A 19,592-nucleotide genomic window follows, 5' to 3' on the forward strand; every position below is an offset into this window, starting at 1 on the left:
CGACTCCGAGAGTAGGCTTGTCACGACACCGAGCGTAGGCCTAGCAAGGCGGACGCTGTCGCTAGCGCCGTTCGCGATCAAACGCGAGCTGATCATCGAGTACTTATTTTTATCAACACGATTAAAACTTTTACGCTGATGACACGCATTTACATGCGCAATTGGTTTTCTCGTAGACCTCGATTTGACGAGCAACGGTGGAAGCAAAGCCGGCCGGTTCGCCGAGACGGCCGGTGCGGCTGTTAGCTGCGAAGTGGCCTTCCATCGCGGCTCGATATCTCGCTATAGTGGTTCGGAAACGGGCGCCGCCTTGCACAAATCCGCGTCGCCTGTACTTTTGCCCCTTTCACAGTACTTACCAGCGAAACGACTTCTGCCTGGTGCACTTTTCAAAATGTACACCGTTAGGGACTTCGCGTACGTGATCTGACAACGCAAAGATTCCTCCTCCAGAGAATCAGCGACAACGTTGGACAAACTACCAATACAAGGTGGCGCTTCGATCACGAAGTATTAACTTGTTAACTTCGTTAGCACGCGAAAAATCACACATACAAATATGAAAAGTTCACACATTCCCCGCCACTGAAGCCTGTACATGACGCACGTGTTTCCGTGCCTATTATTTACGTCACGTACAGTCGCGGTCGAAATTTTGGAGACCATGGGAGCGCGTGACGATATGTACCGCGGCGCCTTCTGACGGTTGCTTGCGAAAGTCAAGAACGCGCACTGCGCACTTGTTTACCTGTCAGCATGCTCCTTACCTGTCAACCAGTAAGGGGCGACCAGACAAGAAAAAGTGTCATGGAAAAGCAAATTTATTGGAAAAACAGACACATTTTTTTGGTGGGTGGGGGGGGGGGGGGGGGGAGGGGTAGAAAAAGTAGGCTGGGGACATAGCCTAAATGCCTCTCATCTTGAACGCTTCAGAGAGTATAGTCTCCCTTCGCTGTGAACATGTCAACACACATCCCACTAGCAATGAATGCTTCAGCGGTAACACTGCGCTAACCTACAAATGTAGGTCCCTGCCAAGAATGTCGTTCATACTTAAGTTTCGTGACAGAACAATCGCCCCCGTAACATATAGTCGTCTAAACCTAAGATATTAAAAACGAAACGCCTCCTTTGATGCATCAGTGTCTGCAGTGGAGTATGTAATTCTGATATGCGGCATCTTTAAGAAAGAAATGCGCTTGTACCGACATATCTTCTGTTTTTCTATCATAGGAAAGGAATGAACTGATCTTGAGCAGGCGTTGATAAAAAATATGAAAATGACATCATGGAAGTATTGCGCCAGGAAGCCGGGAAAACATTTGCATTTATACACCTTATATAAATTCAAGAAAAATAACATTAGATAGAACTGGCGCTTGTGGGTAGAAAAGCTGCAAAAATGACGGACGGTCATTTTTGTCCAATTTCGTTCAAATGGTCAGCACGTTCAATTTCGTTCAAAGCCAAAGTTCTTTGGCATCACATGGCCTTTGCAAATTGCTATTACACATCACAATATCGCCTCCTCGTGGCCAAAATTACCCATATATAGTTCAGCATGTGAGAATAGCCACATCGTCTTCTATAACTGTACCATAAACACAGTAAACGAAAATAGAGTGCCGTTGCAAGCAAAAAGAAAAAAAAAACACAAAGACAGAAAATGTAGATGGTTACATGTTTTCTATACTTGCGTAGCAATCACAACTCCCGTGCTTGCTGCATTTAGAAAAATATAGCGGATATCATAAAGCTTGAGTATTCTAGCGCTGATTGCTTCAGTACTTGACTCGCTTCCTTCAGAATTTAATGAACTACTCATTAAGGAAAGACTTATGTAATGCTTGCTGGCGTAATACATTCCGCACATGTATCATTTCTCGTTCATAATCTCTCGTTGTTGCTTGATGAATTCAAATTATTCCCGGTTAGACGAGTCCGTGCGACGAGTTTGTTCCGTTATCATGGACTTAGTGCTGTCACTTCGGCAATCCATTTCTCGAGCTCAATGTTATTCTGGCTCAGCATGTTAAACACTTCGTCGTTTCCCTTGTTCACTAGAGAACGATGGTAATCTAATGGGCTGTCCCAAACATCTGCTGCTTCCCGAGTCCCCAATGCTATAGCCGCGATGCGCTCTCTCAAAGATTCCTTTTCAGATTCCCCTCGACTAACCGTACTAACTGTGCTGTCAGTTTCATCGAAAACCGCCGAGCTTAGGTGTCGCTTTTCCTGAAGTAGTTCGTTTCCACATTTCTCCCCCAGCTGTTCTGACGAACCAACAAAGCAACTATTCCTTGACACAGACGAGCCAGGACCTGAATCTGTTCCCATGGCTTGGCTGTATCCATAACCCGACGGCTCGTCGCTCGCAGTCGGGCTTTGCGGGGTACCCAGGTCGTCATTGGCACCTGCATGAGTAGAATTGCGAGTTAATGGTAATACAAAATTTGCGACGATGACATGCAGTGATTAGTGTAAATTTACCTGCTCCTTGTTCCGCACTTCGGTGTCTTTTCACGGCAGTTGGTTCTTCACTGGCAGAGGCGCTGCGCCGGCGTCTCCGACCTGCAGTGTGTTCTCCGGAAATGCCGGCGGAGCAGCCATCGTCCCTCGATTCGAAAATCGTGGGCTTCTGGCACGTTTGACTTGAGTCAGGCGCGTAATCGTCATTCGGAGGGTCCTCCAGCTCTGACGGCGTGTGTCTCACAGCGGCAGTTTCATCAAGTTCAAAGGGCTGTGCTGATGGAATCACTACCGGTTGGTCCTGCCAGGTCTTATCCGAAGCGCCATCCTCTGGGAGGCTGGGAGATAACGGCGAAGACTGCGAGTCACTTTCACTGTGCGTGCGGCGTCCAACTGCGGTGCGTTTATTGGAAGTTAAGGCAGTGTAGCAGTCATCTCTTGGATCGCAAGTTTCTGGCTCCCACTGCACTTGACTAGGGTCACGCGCGTAATACTCCTTCCAGGAGACTTCCGTCTTCGCTGCTGCGGCTCTTGTAGCCACGTTTTCATAAGGTTGAAAGGCCTGCTCTGACGGAATGGTTACCGGATGCCCATGCAAGATCTCCCTTGAAGCACCATCCTCCTGGTTGCTGGGAGATGACGGCGAGGACTCCAATTGGATTTTGCTGTGCCTGCCTCTTTCCACTGCGCTCCGTTCTTTAGAAGTTGCGGCAGCATAGCAGACATCCCTCGGTTCGCAACGCTCTGGCTCACTCGGGCCTCGGCTGAAGTCGGGCGCATAATATACATTCCAGGGGTCATCTACTTTCCTTTCCACGACTCGTGCAGCTGCGGTTTCTTCAGGTTGAGTGGGCTGTTCTAACAGAATTGTTTGCTCTTGTCCATGCCAGATCTTCATTGAGGCACCATCTTCCTGGAGACTAGCAGATGCCATCCAGGACGCAGACTCGTTTCCGCTCTGCTTGCCTTTGCGGACTGCGGTGTGTTCTTTAGGAGTAGTGGCGCTGCACCTGGCTTGCCCCGATTCGCAAGGTTGGGGGTCCCGCGACATTTGACAAGACTCAGGCACGTAGTCCTTCCGGAGGTACACCAGCTCCGTCGCTACAGGTCTGGCTCCGGCGGCCTTACCATTTAGAAAGGCCTCTTCCAATGGAATCGTTACTCGTTTTCGCTGCCAGGTTTTCTCAGTCCTGTTATCCCCTTGGAAGTTGAAAGATGGCGGTAAGTACCCCACTTCATGTACACTTCGATTTCGGGTGGTGATAGATGAGGCACTTTGCGTCGAGCAGCTTGGGGTGGCGCGTGTAGTGAGGCAGCGCTGCGTATCCTCCATGCGTCCTGATGGTGCACACTCCACGCGTTGTTCAGTACGCTTCTGCGTGTACTGCAACGGGTCTGTAGTTGAAGCCTTGGACCCTGGAGCAACTTCCCGCTGGCCTTTTGCCGTGCTGATTGCGTTTGTCTTGCTGCAACGAGCAGCGCTGACGTCATACGGGCAGCTAACGTAATGCGGCTTACGTTCCATATCAGCCAACCGCGCAGCGTTCACGTTTTGGGGAGGAAGCTTTCCGATTTATCGAGGATTGCTTGTTTCGGAATCGATGTCACCGCCTCTTCTAATCTGGAAATATCCAAGCATATGCAAAGAAAATGATAGCTCAGTCAAAGTGATTCTTTGTTCAGTGTGTCTTGTTTTTATGAGAACAATATAACCACAATTCTGAAAATTCTGTATATCCACTTGAGCACGAAATCCTCTAACGCACATACTATCATTTCTATTCGAAACGACCACTTAGAAAGCGGGGAGAGGGGGTCGGGCAAGAATAGCCGCCTAATTGGCTTGAAGTACATGTTAAAGAAACTGAATCGGGTCAAACGTTCAGCGCAGTGACCCGCAAGTGCTTTCTTCAATGATGTCGTGGTCTTGACACGTAAAACAGTAATAATAATTTTTGGGTTTTTACGTCGCGAAAATACCCCGCCATGGGGCATTCGACTGCTGACCCGAAGGTCGCGGGATCGAATCCCGGCCGCGGCGGCTGCATTCTCGATGGAGGCGAAAATTTTTGAGGTCCGTGTACTTAGATCTAGGTGCACGTTAAAGAACCCCATGTGGTCGAAATTGCCGGAGCCCTCCACTACGGCGTCTCTCATAATCATATCGCGGTTTTGGGACGTTAAACCCCATATATTATTATTATTACGTCCCGAAACAACGATATGGTTTTGAAGGACGCTGCAATGGACGGCTCCGGAAACTTTGACAATCTGGTGTTTTCTGACGTGCACTGACACCGGTCATACACGGGTCTCTGGCATTTCGCGTCCATCGAAATTCGACCGCTGCGGTCGGCATCGAGCTCGCGACCTTCGACTCAGCAGCCAAACACCGTAACCACTACAACACCGTGGCGGACGACACGTAAAGCTGCAACACCCATTACTAACGTCGCTGTAAGGAAGTGCGCGAATACCGGCTATCTATCTGAAACTTTTGTAACTGGATTGGCAGTTTGCAAAAATCTTGCGGCACACGCGCAAGCAAATACGTAGTCCAAAGAAATAACCTCGGCAACAGTAAGAAACTATTTATTCCATTCATCACTCATTCCTGTCTCTTCTTTGTATCATTTCTTTTTTTTTTTTTGCTCTACGTACACTACAGGAACTACATTCAGGGGGGGTGGGGACATTCCCGCAGTAAGAAGGGGGAAGACAAATACCATTTACACACGAGCCTTTAGGTGAGAGTACATCTTCCGCAAACGCCACAACAAAGGAGTACCTCTCCATCCAAAAAGTTGTTTTGCTGGAAAGGAAAAGCATATCCAGCATCTACATTTCCAGCGTAAATGGTGCTGTTCTTTCGCATAGAGCGTGCACAGCTCAACAGTGCACCCATTTCACGAAGGCTCCATGGGTACGGCCATAATCCAAGATAACTATTATTTATTCTCCAACCAAAGTTACGAAAACACGTAAGAACCCGACGTTTCGGAACCAGCTTGGTTCCTTCCCCAGGGGGACTGCGGCGGCTTGGATGGATGGATGGATGCTATGAGCGTCCCCTTTATAACGGGGCGGTGACATGTCTGCCACCAGGCTCGAAGGATAAAAAAAGAAAAAAAAAAGAAAAAAACTTCCTTGTTTCATGTTGTCCTAATGCCTTATCTACATTGATTAAATCTATGTTATTATAACAAAAAATATAAATTCACAGTCCATCTCTCTGCCTCTTAAGGCAGAATAACCTTTTTTCCCCCAATTATTTATTTTTGTACTCCATCTCTACTTTTCTGCCACCAATACTCTAACCGCCTCTTACTTATTTCTATCGCGGGCGTGTTCAGCTTTCCATTGTTGTCCCTAAAACCCAAGGCTTCATGTAGACTCGTGCCCACACGTATACCTGGGTGAATATCGCCACATTCAATCAGTACATGTTCCATCGTTTCCTTAGTTCCCCCGCAGCATGTACATAGTTCTTCTTCGTTACTGAATCTCGCTTTATAACTACGCGTTCTCAGGCAGCCCGACCTTGCTTCAAACAGTAAAGCGCTTCCCCTTGAATTATTATAAAACCTTTCCCTCCTTATTTCGTTTTTTCCTTTTCGGTAGTTACTCAGAGCCGGCTTCTTTTCCATCGCTGTCATCCAATAAGTCTTCTCCGCCTCTCTGACCTTCCGCTTAATGCTCCTTGTTGCCATATCGCCCGCACTGCCAGCCGTATATTTACTGGTGAGCCTCCTAGTTCTTTTTCTCCACTGCGTGTCAACGCTTTTTCTATACAAATACCTGAAAACCTTCTCTGCCCATCTACTCTTCTTCATTTTCCTCAGCCTCTCTTCGAATCTCATTTTGCTCTGCGCTTCCCTCACTTCAAAGCCTGTCCATCCCATATCACCCTTCACCGCCTCATTTGTCGTCTTCCCGTGAGCGCCCAAGGCGAGGCGGCCCACCGTCCTTTGATTTACATCCATTCCTGCTTGCACCTCTGACTTCATGCACACCACTGAGTTCCCAAATGTAAGCCCCGGAACCATCACACCCTTCCACAGCCCTCGAAGCACCTCGTACCTATTGTATCCCCATAAAGCTCTGTGCTTCATAATTGCAGCATTCCTCTTTCCCTTTGCTACCGATGCTTTCTCTTGTACCTCCATATATCTATCTCCCTCATTTACCCATACTCCGAGGTACTTGTACTCGCTTACCCTCGGTATTTTTTGGCCCTGTATTAAGACCGTATGGTCTCCGTGATCATTGAATATCATCAATCCACATTTTGTTGCACTAAATCCTAGTCCTAGAGCCTCACACTCCCTTCCGCATATATCTGCCAGTCGCTGTATATCATCTTGACTGTCCGCAAATAAGACAATATCATCAGCATAAAATAGACCTGGAAGCTTCTGCTCAACCATCGCTCCGACCTGTTTGTGTGACAAATTAAATCCAATGTTGCTACCTTCAAGCGCTTTTTCCATCCTCGCCATGTACAGCATGAATAACAGCGGGGACAAAGGGCATCCCTGTCTCAGCCCCTTGCTAATTTCAACGCTGTCCTTGCTACTTATTCCTTCCCATTCTATACAAACTGTATTTTCTCGGTATATTTCTCTTGGCAGCGGCCTCTTTAAGGCACTCTCGCGGCGGTTAACGATCGCACGCATTACCGCGGAGCGTAGCCCATGCGCATACACCGGGGGGAGAGTTCCGAGGGAACGGTTGATATTTTGAGTGGTCCTCTGTATGTGCAACGACTCCAGTAGTAACCTCCTCCTCCACTTGGTTTCACTTTCCAGGATGGCCGTTCCGTATTTTGTGGTCAAACGTCTCGGCGTGCTCGGCGACGGCACTGCGTTCTTTGTTGAGTTTACGGACGTCGTCGACGTGTTGCCTAATTCGTTCGGGGAAGTTTTTGGTCTCGCCGACGTATGACGAGGGGCAATCGGCGCACGGTATTTTGTAAACGACGCCGGGCGCCCTGTCCTTTGTTGGTCGGTCTTTCGGGCGGGGAAGGAAGCGGCCCAGTGTGCATGAAGGCACGTGCGCGATGTGCACACCTTCTTTTCTAAAAATCCGGGCCAACGCCTCGCTGGCTCCCTGGACGTATGGGACCGACACGCGTTTTGGAGAGCTGTTCGTCAATGCTGGCTGGGAGTCGCGTAACCTCTTTTGCTCTGCGCGGCGGGCGACGGATCGAATGAAATTTCTCGGATAACCGTTTTTTCTGAGGTCCGCAATTACGCGGGCCTCTCCTTTCCGGCGTTCCGTGTCAGTGGAACAATAGCCCCAGAGTGACTCTGGGGCTATTGTAAATAAGCGTGAGCCCCCAAACCTCGTCGTTCGCGACCCATTCAAGCTGGGCAACGTCGCATCACGTCGCTAGCGGCGCCATGTTGAATTCCTGCAGTGTCATTTGATTTATCGATAGTGCGGTGCATTGAAGACTGCACAATGGGCGTCGTCAACAATTGCCCCCAACAGCCCGGCCTTTTTTACAAAATGCGTCTCCTTTTGATTTGACGAACAGCATTTCTTTGCATTCATCTGACAACTTGGAGCTAATCGGCGAGCGTGAACCACGTGAAGAACTTAGCGCACTGCCGTGTGTGATCGGCGCAACTTACTTCTGCAAAGGTTCCTTCAGATCAACAAATGTGGTTTACTGCAAAGCATTGTACTTTTGCACGTGTGGCAGAGGTAGAAGAAACAGGCGAAAAGATAGGGAGGTTAGCCACCCCTGACACTTGGGCAAAAGTAAATTCCTTCGCAGTAAACCCCACATGTTGTTCTTAAAAAAACCTTCGCAGAAAGAACTGGCCTCGAGGACACACGGCACCGCACTGAACTCTTTCATTGGTTCTGCGATCAGTTCCAGTTCCTAGGCGGAAAGCAGCAAAAAAAAAAAAAACGCTGCTTTTTGAAACAGCATGCCAGAAAACTTTTTAAAATGTAACCGTGCTGTTTTTTTTTTCCTTTTGTCAAGACCAAAACTGTGCGCACTCCATTAAACTACAATGTCTCCCAAAAGGCAACACAGCAAATAACACTTCCGGAATTCAACATGGTGGTGCTAGCGACGTGAGGGGGGCAGGTGAGAGTACAGCTAATCGTCACCGTTCGTCAAATCGCATTACTGCATTAGTGGCCAGTTGCTTGCAGTAAAGTCCCTGGATTTTTGCTTTTCTTCTTTAAAAAGTGAAACATCTAGGGACTTTAGCTTCCAGGCCAGCAATGAAGAGAAAGAGTTGTTGCAGGAAAGCCAACATGAAAACTTTTGCAAACTGTCAGTTCATATAGTTTCCTAGTACAAGAACAGGCAATGCTGACACAGGTTCATAATTGCGAGCGCTAGCGTTTGTCTACACGAACACCCCGAGCCAGAGCTGGTTGTTGCGCGAGCAAGATGAAGCGCGACAGAAACCCAAATAAACACAATTATTAACGTTAATTCACGTTCGATTAGGCATCCGTAATTGTGCAGCGTGACAGGCTTAGAGCAGACCCACTGAAATACCTTAAAATCCCGAGCAAGCCCCCGTCAGGACTTGGATTGGGGGGGGGGGGGGTTGCTTGGTCGCGGACCAAAATTCAAGATGGCTGCGGAAGAACTGCTCCTAATGAAACGCTTAATTAAATACGCATGCATTTACTGTTTTCACTGAGCCAGATGATCTGGCTCAGTAAAATTTCGTGTTATGACAAGGGGGGACAGACGTTCTTCAAATGTACCGCCAATTTGTGACAACTCGGAATTCAACCCCGAGGCATCACGCTGTAAAAGTACTAAGAAAGTGTACGCATATTTAAACACTATAGACCTTAGTTTCCTAGAAACCGCTGCTGCAGCGGAGAACAGGTTGAAAAAATTGGTTAGAGGGAAGGGGGGAGGCTTGCTCGGTCGTTGGCGCATACTTAAAATCTCCCGGAAAGGAGAAGGGGGCGCTTGCACGGGATTTTGAGGCAGATATGACAACGGAAATTCCGTTAGCGCTTGCGTAATGGGCCCAAACAATTAGGACGAGGAATTTTAATAATCCGATGGTTAAGCGTGAGCAGAAACAGCTGCGGGGACGCTGAAACATGAAGCTCGCCGTTCTACGTCCGTGTCTGCACACACTATTCATCTCTACATTTACCCTATCGGGTTGTATGCGACTGTGCTAGAACAAAATAAAGGCTCACCGTGCGCCGTTCCCTTAGACGCAGTCCAGCGCCGGACACAAAGAATAGTGCATGTAGAACAAAATCAGTTCGGCACACCAACCGTCTTAAGAATCGACCACGTTAGCATATCGGCGCGCCAGAAACTCTTACTGCACGAAATGACGGTGCGCACCTGAAATAGTAGTCTCGTGATGCCCGCGTGTCAGTGCGACCGGTGCTTTTCCGCGCCATATTTGTTTCAGAAAACTAAGGCTTAAGTGTCCTAAGGATGAAAAAAAAAAAAAAGCAGCCTGGTAGAAATGCTGAGCGCGTGTCGTTTCCATGCCCGCGAATTGATATCAAAGCTACGCAGACAGCAATCTCAGCAGATGAAATTACCTCGGAGGCAACGCCGAAACAGCATGGCAAACATGATCTCATATGGAATTCGCGCGCCCGCGTCACACGCTACGTGGCCCCTGTATTATCGCTCCATCGGACGCTCTCCCGGCCTTCCTCACCAGTAACGTCCAGGAATAGTAAATGTTCGTGCTCGAACACACGATTGCAAAATTGATTGACACTTTGCGCATTCAGAAATATATAAATGTGCTGACTTATCGCCATTTTAAACCATCGACTTACTCAGATTTCCAGCCAAGGTCCAGGGCAGCTTGAAGTAAACCGTCGAACAGGGACTGTTACTGTGGTCAACGTGGCGACGAGTGGATTTGTCTTGCTCAGGACAGCAGCTGCCATCCTGAGCAGCGCGTTTATGTGTGCCTAAAATTCCTAGATCAGGGAAAAATCTAGGGATTTTATGTATGCTTAACTCACTCTACCCGAAAGTGGGGGAGGATGAGAGCAAACCTGAGCACAAAGGGACAATGAAGAGGGAGATTAGATGGCTATGAAGGCTTGACGACTGGTAAAGGGGAACACCTGTTACAGTGCAGTAAGGGGAAGGAAAATGGGGAGAGGGGTACAAAGAGTGACAATGGCTTTCGTCTGTGATGGTGAGAGGGAAGGAGCGGGGCGGTAAGCATAGCTCGGACGGAACCGTTTTTTTTTTTTTTTTTTTTTTGATACGGCAGCGGTAGACGGTTGGTTAGACCGTCCATCTCCAATTTGGGAGGTGCTATGTTCGCTTTTCAATGCCCCCGAGCAACCACCTGTTTTTCTAATGAGGAGAGAGGTATCCCACCTGGCCCTTGGTGTTGTGGGTGCTCAGTTCTCGAGAAGGCCGCCTCTCCTTTTCTTTACTCTTTCACTTCCCTCTTCTGAACTACGCTAAGCCGTGCTGCCCCAAGAGTTGCAGAAATGAGATCCCACCTGCTCCCCCCCCCCCCCCAACACACACACATATACAGAAAGGAATAATTTTTCTGACGGCCACACCGCATGTCTGACTAGAGGGCTAAAGTCATCGGCGAAGCGTGGAAGTGGGAGCACCGAGAATGTCGTTATTAGTACCCAGGGTGGCGGAATAGACAAAACAGGAAATTCTCGGGGTTGAGCCAGCGTGGCGATGAGTCGCGCGCCGAGTGGCTTTTGCGAAGTGCACGGCGCATTCTTGACACGCTTATGGCAATACTTCACGAAAAAGGTAATAAGCAAGAACCACGCGCCCGTTGGAGGAAAATGGCGCGCAACCACTGGGACTTTCGCATCGACGCTCGCTTTTGGCTGAGGAACAATGCGGCTTGATCTATTGGTTTAAAACTGTCCATGTACAGGATACAGCCTAGCACGGCGCGTTGTCAATAAAAGGGAGTTAGCACGCTTTCGCAGATATTAAAAGCGTGTTAAAATATTGAATGTACTTCACCTACAACTGTGTTGACAGTTGAAGTAACAATTGCTATCGCAATGACCAAAGTAACAACGGTATGTACAAGTAAACGGCAACGGCATGTGCGCTGCCTCAGTGAACGAATGTTCGCGCTTTTGCGCCACGGTTCACGGGACACAGTCAACGATGCATGCGAGATTGTCAGCGCTTGTGCGCACACTTTTTACGGCCATGCTATTAGTGTGAAACAGCAATATAAATGCTTGAGGCCCGTGTACTTAGATTTGGTGCACATTAAGGAATTAAAGATGGTCGAAATTTCCGGAGCCTTCAACTATCCGGCGTACCTTATAATCATATCGTGGTTTCGGGATGTTAAACCCCCGATATCATTACTATCCTATTCGTGGAAATGGTTCTGCTCCTGATGCTATAGTAAAGAAAGCGCACGCGATCTGTGGCATCCTCACCGTTGCTGGGCTCGACGTCCTCTCTTGGCGCGTAGTTTATTAGGAAAAAATTAGCAGCTAGACGTTTGCTGCAAACAGTCTAAACGAGGTTTGCCAGGAAGCCGGTGCATAGCGACAAATACTTTCCGCTTTATCGAAAAGACGGCTTTTCCGCGTGCCATGGTTGTCAACCATGACTAATATTCGAGCAAAAATACCTTGATTTGGGCGAGTTGATTCATCATTACAGGATACTTGAAAAGCGGAAACGACGAATACGAAACACACACAACAGGACTGGCGACGTACTTGCAAATGGCGTTTATTCGAAACGAACGTCCGGAAATACCCGCGCATAAAGCACATGTGCACACATCAGGAACAAGAGATCGCGCGGGTCTTCTTCAAATATGAAATTTGAAATCAAATCCATGCTCTATCAAAGTGCGTTGAAAAAAAGCCACTCTTTTAGCACCAAGGATGGACAGCTGACACACTTATCACCTGCTTTCTTTATCAAGTGAGCCTCAACAATTTCCCGTTATGTTTTTGAACCGCCCTTCTAACAAAAGTGATCATATGAAATAACGGAGGACAAGCACATTTTTTTTTTTTTGCAATATTTAGCCAAGTGGCTACCAAAGCCCTTCCTGACATCATTAGTGCTATCTCGTCCTGTCGTTGAGCACTGGCTAGTCTGTCCAGACGCGTCCGCAACTCAGCGGTATTTGGTGCACACACACACAACACACACACAAGAGGGACGTCAGAAGAATTCGGCCTGTCTTTTCGCCTGAAGACATTCCCCTCATCCTTGGAGAGTATTTTCAACGGATTGAATACCTTCTGAGCTGTTGCCCGGGAGTACAAAAGCTGACGTCACAGGCTAGGCAATGTATTTTGGGGGGGTCAGCATATTAAAAACAACCCAGGGGAGATTAGAGTCTTTCAGCAAGTTACGGAAATATGGCACGCAAATACGGTGAGGCAGCACGCCACCGCTCCTCTTTTCCCAGTCGTTGTGCTTTTGCCAGTGAAGACGCCCCAACACCACAAAAGCTTTATCAAGAATTACTGTGGGGATGGCACGCCTCATTGTTGCCTGTCAGCCTAGGCATTGTTAAAGGGCCAGTATACAACGCCGAGGTCCAAAAATTGTAATGAAGGGAAATATGCGCACTTTTGCTATGTGAACATGCTGCCGCAATAATTTTGCGAATACTTGCTATAATAAGGAAGTTACAGGGGTTAGAACATCCGTTTCAGCTGGTTTCAAATTTTCGCGCGGCCTCGCCACCCCTGCAATAATTTTGCGAATACTTGCTATAATAAGGAAGTTACAGGGGTTAGAACATCCGTTTCAGCTGGTTTCAAATTTTCGCGCGGCCTCGCCACCCTTCTCATCCACAGGGAGGGAAAGGCGTAGCCCGTCATTGTGACTCCGCCCACTTCGGCAACGTGACACAACGTCAGCAATTGACGTCATCGGCGAGCGGGATCAGTCGCAATGTACTTCCGCTTCCTGCAGCTCCTGGTTATTTATTGTTTACATTGTCGCACGTGCTCCGCAAATTGACGGCCAGTTTTCGGCTTTTCGGTATTTTTGAACCTTTGTGACAGTTCACAATGCAGCAGGAATGCGTGCTTGCTTTCCAAAACGACGAAGGGGCGCGAGAGAAAAGCGTTGAGAACCCCGCTTGCCGCAAGGGCGACCCGTCCGAGCTACCGGAGATTACCCCTTTCTCCGCTCGATTTGGAGCCAACAACTGAACAACGCTTCCTCCACGTGTTGCTCATGTCGAAGGCAAACTGCGTGCAGGTGCCATGCAGTGCGGGGAACATGCGCATGACAACTGCGTTCTGCGTGGCCGCAACCGCATCACCGCAGGGCCAAGAAACAAGGCGCAGTTTTGAAGCGGTGGGTGGGAACAGGAACTGACGTTAACTCGACTACTGTTTGTTGAGACCTGGCTTAGACCAATCGACGAGCTCAGTGCTACGTCAACTCGCCGATCGCCGAGTTTGCGTCACTGCGCGTACGAGGAGGATTGGTCAGGCGTAGGAAAAAAGCGCGGGAATTGTTTTTCGAAATGAAGGGTCTGCGCGGCGCGCAGCGCTGTAATATTCGGAAAACGTGATCGCCGCGATCTACTGTATGAATTAGCGAGCTTGTTTGGGGGTGTAAAAAAAAAAGTCGCAGCTTGTTTACGGGCCCCGTAACGAGGAACTTGTCGTTCGGGGGATGCACTGTCACTGGAACTGGGAGCGGCTTAAGCCAATTATGCACGAGCGGGAAATGAGGGTCCCACTTAAAAAAGGACGACAAATACACTGGGTGCTGCTCAATACCTGCAGTGTATACTAAAGTCCTAGATTTTCCCTGTAAAAGCGAAAAATCTAGGGACTTTAGTGTATACCAGGTTGACACTGTGCTGTAGCCACTGCCGCACCTGGTGGACGTGAAACCACCATACAGTAAAAGTAGTGCTTCAAGATGGATCGTTCGAACCCGGAGACGGTTCAGTGCTGGGCCAAACCGCAGTGGTCTATGTATACTCCGATTAAGATGCTTAGTGCGATCTTTTTTTTTTTTTGGTAGTTGTTATACAAGCGCTCGCGGAATGCTCACGCCGCCGTCATGGCAATATCAAGCCAAGTTTACATATTTAGAGTATTGGAAATTTTTTGCTCGGCACAATCGTATCCCAAGCAGCTAATCGCTGTGAGAGGGAAGTGTGAAAGATAAAAAAAGGGCGCGTTCATATAGGCTCCGTTTGTGCTTGGCGGTAGCTCAGTGGGCTAAACGCCCGCCAGCCATCGTGGTGGACCGAGAGGTCATGGGTACAACTCCTGTCGACATGCATTTTTCTTTACACTTTGATGGCGTTCATTTTGCTGAAGCATTTCCGCGACGAAAATACCTCATGAAAATCTTGGTGGGCCCCGGCATAAAACACTTTCGTATTAAAATGGTGCTGCTCGTGTGAACAGATCGGTAGACGCACATTGTTGATTTTAAAGTGGCTCTGTTTCGCAGGTATTAAGACCGTCGAACTTATTGTTAACCGTGAATCCAGGCTACACTTGTTTGAAGCCAGCATTTCAATACAGAACATTAATACGCAAAACCACGATGAATCTTTCAGTGTTGCAAAAGCCTCCACCCCAACGAAAACACGGGACGTCAAAGATCAATCGCAACAAAAGTTTTAAAAGACGTACATATAGGTTATTTGTCAGTGCGGATTTAGATATGAAGAGCTTGCAAATATGCGTTGTTCAACAGTCTTTGAAATCAAACGCATCGCCTCAACGCATTGCAGTCTAGCATTCTCTCCACGCTTTAAGCAAATGAAGCCCATGTATTCCTAACTTAGCCCATTCTCTGAAGAATAAAAGCAGGCTCTGGTGGGCATTGACGATATACGCAGCCGTTAGTAGTGCAGTTCATGTTGAAGTATCCTGCGGGAAGAGCTAGGCCTATGTACATCAACTGACCATAGTCAGAATGTCGAAGAGTAAAAAGTTGTTTTACGCCTCACCTGTGTAATTATCTACAATACATTTTTCATAAAACAGGTGCATAATAACTTAAAATAACGGTAGCTTGGGCTAGTTGGCGAGTGCCTGTGTTGTGTTTTTTCATCGGGCCTGGTTCATTTCGCGCTGTGCAAATACTTCGGTGCATAGTACAACAGTAATTTTAACTGGTCGTTCACCGAAAAACATTAGAATAGGGGAGACCCACGCCGTGGGAGGCGCTGCGGCGCTGGGCGCTGTCAGTCAATGTGGGGAGAAAACTGGTTACTCGAGTGGTACTCCTGCGCTCTCCCCTTCAAGCTGCCTCGAAAACGCGTTGCTTCGCTCGCACGCTACACGCGCTCTGCACGTGTTTTTGAGAATTTCGCGTCGCGCGCGGTTAGGATGCACACGCTTCTGTCCGCGTGGCAGCAATTTGGTGAAAGGTCAGCGTCTGCTCAGCCATGTAGCAGATGCGGCGCAAGTGATAGCAGACGACGCCGCCCTCGTCAGAGCGAAGTGCATTTCGCAAGTGAAGGACGACAGAAGGACGTTTTGCTGGGCGAGTAGGTATTATTCCATTATTAAACAGCGCAAGATAACACGGACAAAGTGAAGTGGTAACATACACAGCGCAGATGTTACCACTTCACTTTTCCGTGTTATTTTGCGCCAAGTTTAATGAAGGACGACGCTGTTTACGACGTGGAGTTAGCACAATGTTCTGTACGTTCATAATTATATACCTGTTTTATTTGGTTTGCTGTGTGTACGACGCACTCCCTATGTTTGTTACTGGATGCATGGGTAAGGCCGCTTCTCGTGCTATAGGTTAAGCGGCCCTGGCGCTGTGTCTGCTATTAGTTGGGATAGCTTAATTTACTAGCAACCATTCGAGTTATCGTGCGGTACGCAACACTCCAAAAACAAATGGTCTCTTTTGGGCTTCTTTCTTTCCCGCAACAACAATTGACATCTATCTCGCGTGTCTTTCCTTGCATTATCGCCGTTCTCATAGCCTGTACTCCGAGTTCACGAACAGCGTGCGTACTATCAAGGTGACATAGCATTATTAATAGGGAAATGACGAGCCCCCAGCTTTCAGAAAAACTTTTTTTTGTGTGCAATCTATCTTGGTCCCTGTCGAATGTGCACCGTGTTGTACGGACTGTACCTGCACACTCAGTAACTAGTTCACTGTATCTGCCAAAAAAAAAAAAAAAGCTAATGGACGTGCAGCAACGGCTAATGCTTTTTGTTTCTATTTTCGTAGTTGTCGTGGACGTGCCCACTCAAGCGTGAGCTTCGCATCCATGCCTGTCGTCTGCTTTTTTCGTGCCATCTGTTTGGGAATCGGTAGAATTTCACTGTTGGAGCCGATCCCTTCGTGTTTGCATGGCCATTGTGACAGTTGACGACGCAGCAATAGTTACCCCCTTTCTGTCGGGGTGACATCGCGGAACGAGGGGGGTTTCACGTGCAGCGCGCGCTCCGCAAATGCGTGGGAGCCAAAGGGAGTGGAAGGGTCGTAGCGCTCTACAGTTGTACGCTTTTTCCGGCAGGGGAATGGCAAGCGCTGGTCCCTATGACCAATGAAATTAAAGCGCAGGTTATCACACCGCGAAAGCTGGAAAACATTCGAGAAATTTAAAGTGCAGAATTTCACGCAAAACATTAGGGAGAACTCTGGAGTGTTTGTACGGAAGCAGCAAACAAAAAGCAAAAATTTTAAGATTTATTGTCTTATAAACAAACTTTTCACAACGCTGTAGGAAATTGCGAAGCGCTGTCGATAACAGAGAATTTTTTCGACAATGAATAAAAAAATTTAAGCATAAAGATAGATAGATAGATAGATAGATAGATAGATAGATAGATAGATAGATAGATAGATAGATAGATAGATAGATAGATAGATAGATAGATAGTCATGAAACACATTCAGCTTAAAATTCACATCCTATATCAGCTCTTCATAATGACATTACACGTCTCCAAATATTCACTCTATCAAAGTGTGTCATTTTGATTTAGCTTGTTCCTGCGCTACCTATGAGCGTGGCGCACAGAATGAGCGTAAGAAGCACATTGACATTCTAACAAAAAATTCATTCCATACCTCATAATAAAATGGATTAAAAATCTTCTCGCTTGCTCTACAATCTTTTTCAGGCAAAATGCGAGATATTTTTTTGAACGAGCGGCTTTAACGTAAGCTCACGGTTCTGCACAGCCTATTTCGTACAGCTCCTTCAACACACTCTCCACTCTCATTCGAGTGTTAACAGTAGATTAGGACTTTCAGCATGCATCAACAGATGTTCCAAACAAAACAGTAGCTGAACGCAGGCAAAAGTATTTTCGATACATTTTTCGTGTACTGCAGTACTCGATTAACGGCTCATTTGAAAGAACTATCGGAAGTTGGTGCTCGTGTGCAAACAGAAACATGAACCCTATTTTTTATCTGTTTTTTTTGTTTTCTTTTCATTCATTTTCTTTTTCATTTCCCTTCCTCCCTTTTCCTTTTCTCCATTCTCTCTTTTTCCATTTTCTCCTCCACCCTCTCTCTTTCCACTTTAACTCGCAGATCATGAATGAAGCTCGCATGTTCACTGATCTGTTGGTTTGTCAAACGCGTACGTTCCCTTATCCTTTTCCTGAGTTGTTGAATTTCGGCGCTTAGCTGTTCGACTCGGGTGTTCATCTCGATTAATGTCTGAACCATGCCGTCATTTATACGAGCACGTAGGTCGTGCGGGTAATCTGAAAGCAAGTCCAAGTGTCGTTCCGCGTGTGTTGGCTCCGATAGTGTTCCTTCGCTTGTTCCTTCAATCGGGTCTACCGCGCATGACCTGCGCTCGATAAGCCACCTCTTCAGTTTTATCAGCCGCAGACTTCATACGACGGCGTATAATTTTCATTGAAAGCCGTAAGGAGGCACGAACAAATTCATTTTGATAGCCGTTTGGCGGGGAAGCTGAAGCTGCTTCGCTGGCTCCGCTGGAAGGAACCCCCGAAGACTCGTCTCCGCTGGAAGTCTGTTCCGGCGAAGACTGGCTGTCGGAGTCACCTGCAAGAGCGCAGCCGACCATCCTTCTGGTCATCATCGTCAGCAACCTGACTGCGCCACTGCAGCGCAAAGACCTCTCCCATGTTGTGCAAATCAACCCAGTCCTGTGCATCCTGCGCCCACTGCCTCAAGCTTAATCTAATTGGCCCATCTAATTTTCTGCCTCCTCCTCGCCCGTTTGAATTTTCTTGGAATCCTGTCTTTTACTCTTAATGACAAGTGGTTATATTGCCTACGCATTAAATGCCCTGCCCATGTCAATTTCTTCGTCTTCATTTCGACTAAGCTGTCTTAGCACCCATTTGTTCCCTGACCCGCTCTGCTCTCTTCTTGTCCCTTAAGGCTACACCTACCATTTTCCTTTCCATTGCTCGCTGCGTCGTCTTGAATTTAAGTTGAACTCTCTTTGTAAGCCTACAGATTTGTGCTTTGTAGCTAATTACCGGTAATAAGCAGCTGTTGTATACCTTCCTCTTGAGGGATAGTTTAAACTGACATTCGTCTCTATACGTAAATGTATTCTCTGACATTCTCTAAGTAAATGTATTTCTTTGCCAGTTCGAGAGTGTCGCTGCCTGCCCAATGCAATTCAACGCGTGCTTCCAGGTGTTTTTCAGGCCCATAGAATGGAAGAGTTAGGGATAAGAGTTAATTGAGGGTACCTTAGTAACCTGCGATTCGTTAATGACATTGCATTGATCAGTAACTCAGCAGACGAACTGCAACTCACGAATACTTAACTGAACAAGCAAAGCAGAACGGTATAGGTCTGAAAATTAATATACAGAAAACTAAAGTAATGCCCAGAAGTATCGGAAGAGAACAATGCATCCAATATGTTCCTGTTAATACGAAATTTGTAGTGAGCCAGTACGTGGCTGATTACAATGTCATCAGTCCACCATGTGGGCTGTACAATCGCGAGCGCGCTTAGCGTGAAGACGGGAGCATGCGCCGCAGCGTGGTATCCAAGAGCCTACCTATACCAACACGGGCCACGGAGCATGCGCACTCCATTAACGGGGAGACTGCTGCATCATTGCGTCTACCGCGTCACCTGAGCTCACTTTTGTCGAAGGCGTTCACCGATGACGCGATGCGAACTACGGTAAAAAAAATTACAGCATATCCACGG

The 19,592-nt window shown here is 47.6% G+C and overlaps 1 protein-coding gene across 1 annotated transcript in view; it reads left to right on the forward strand.

Moving 5' to 3' along the window:
* LOC119403184 (uncharacterized) overlaps window positions 1-18,594 on the forward strand; it is a 31,195-nt gene extending 12,601 nt beyond the window's left edge. The window contains exon 3 of the mRNA XM_049418215.1: window positions 18,365-18,594. Within this exon, the coding sequence (XP_049274172.1) occupies window positions 18,365-18,594 (230 nt within the window). The remainder of the gene's footprint in view (window positions 1-18,364) is intronic.
* The last annotated feature ends 998 nt before the right edge of the window (window positions 18,595-19,592 follow it).

This window comes from Rhipicephalus sanguineus, chromosome 8 (assembly GCF_013339695.2).
Source record: "Rhipicephalus sanguineus isolate Rsan-2018 chromosome 8, BIME_Rsan_1.4, whole genome shotgun sequence".
NCBI lineage: Eukaryota > Metazoa > Arthropoda > Arachnida > Ixodida > Ixodidae > Rhipicephalus > Rhipicephalus sanguineus.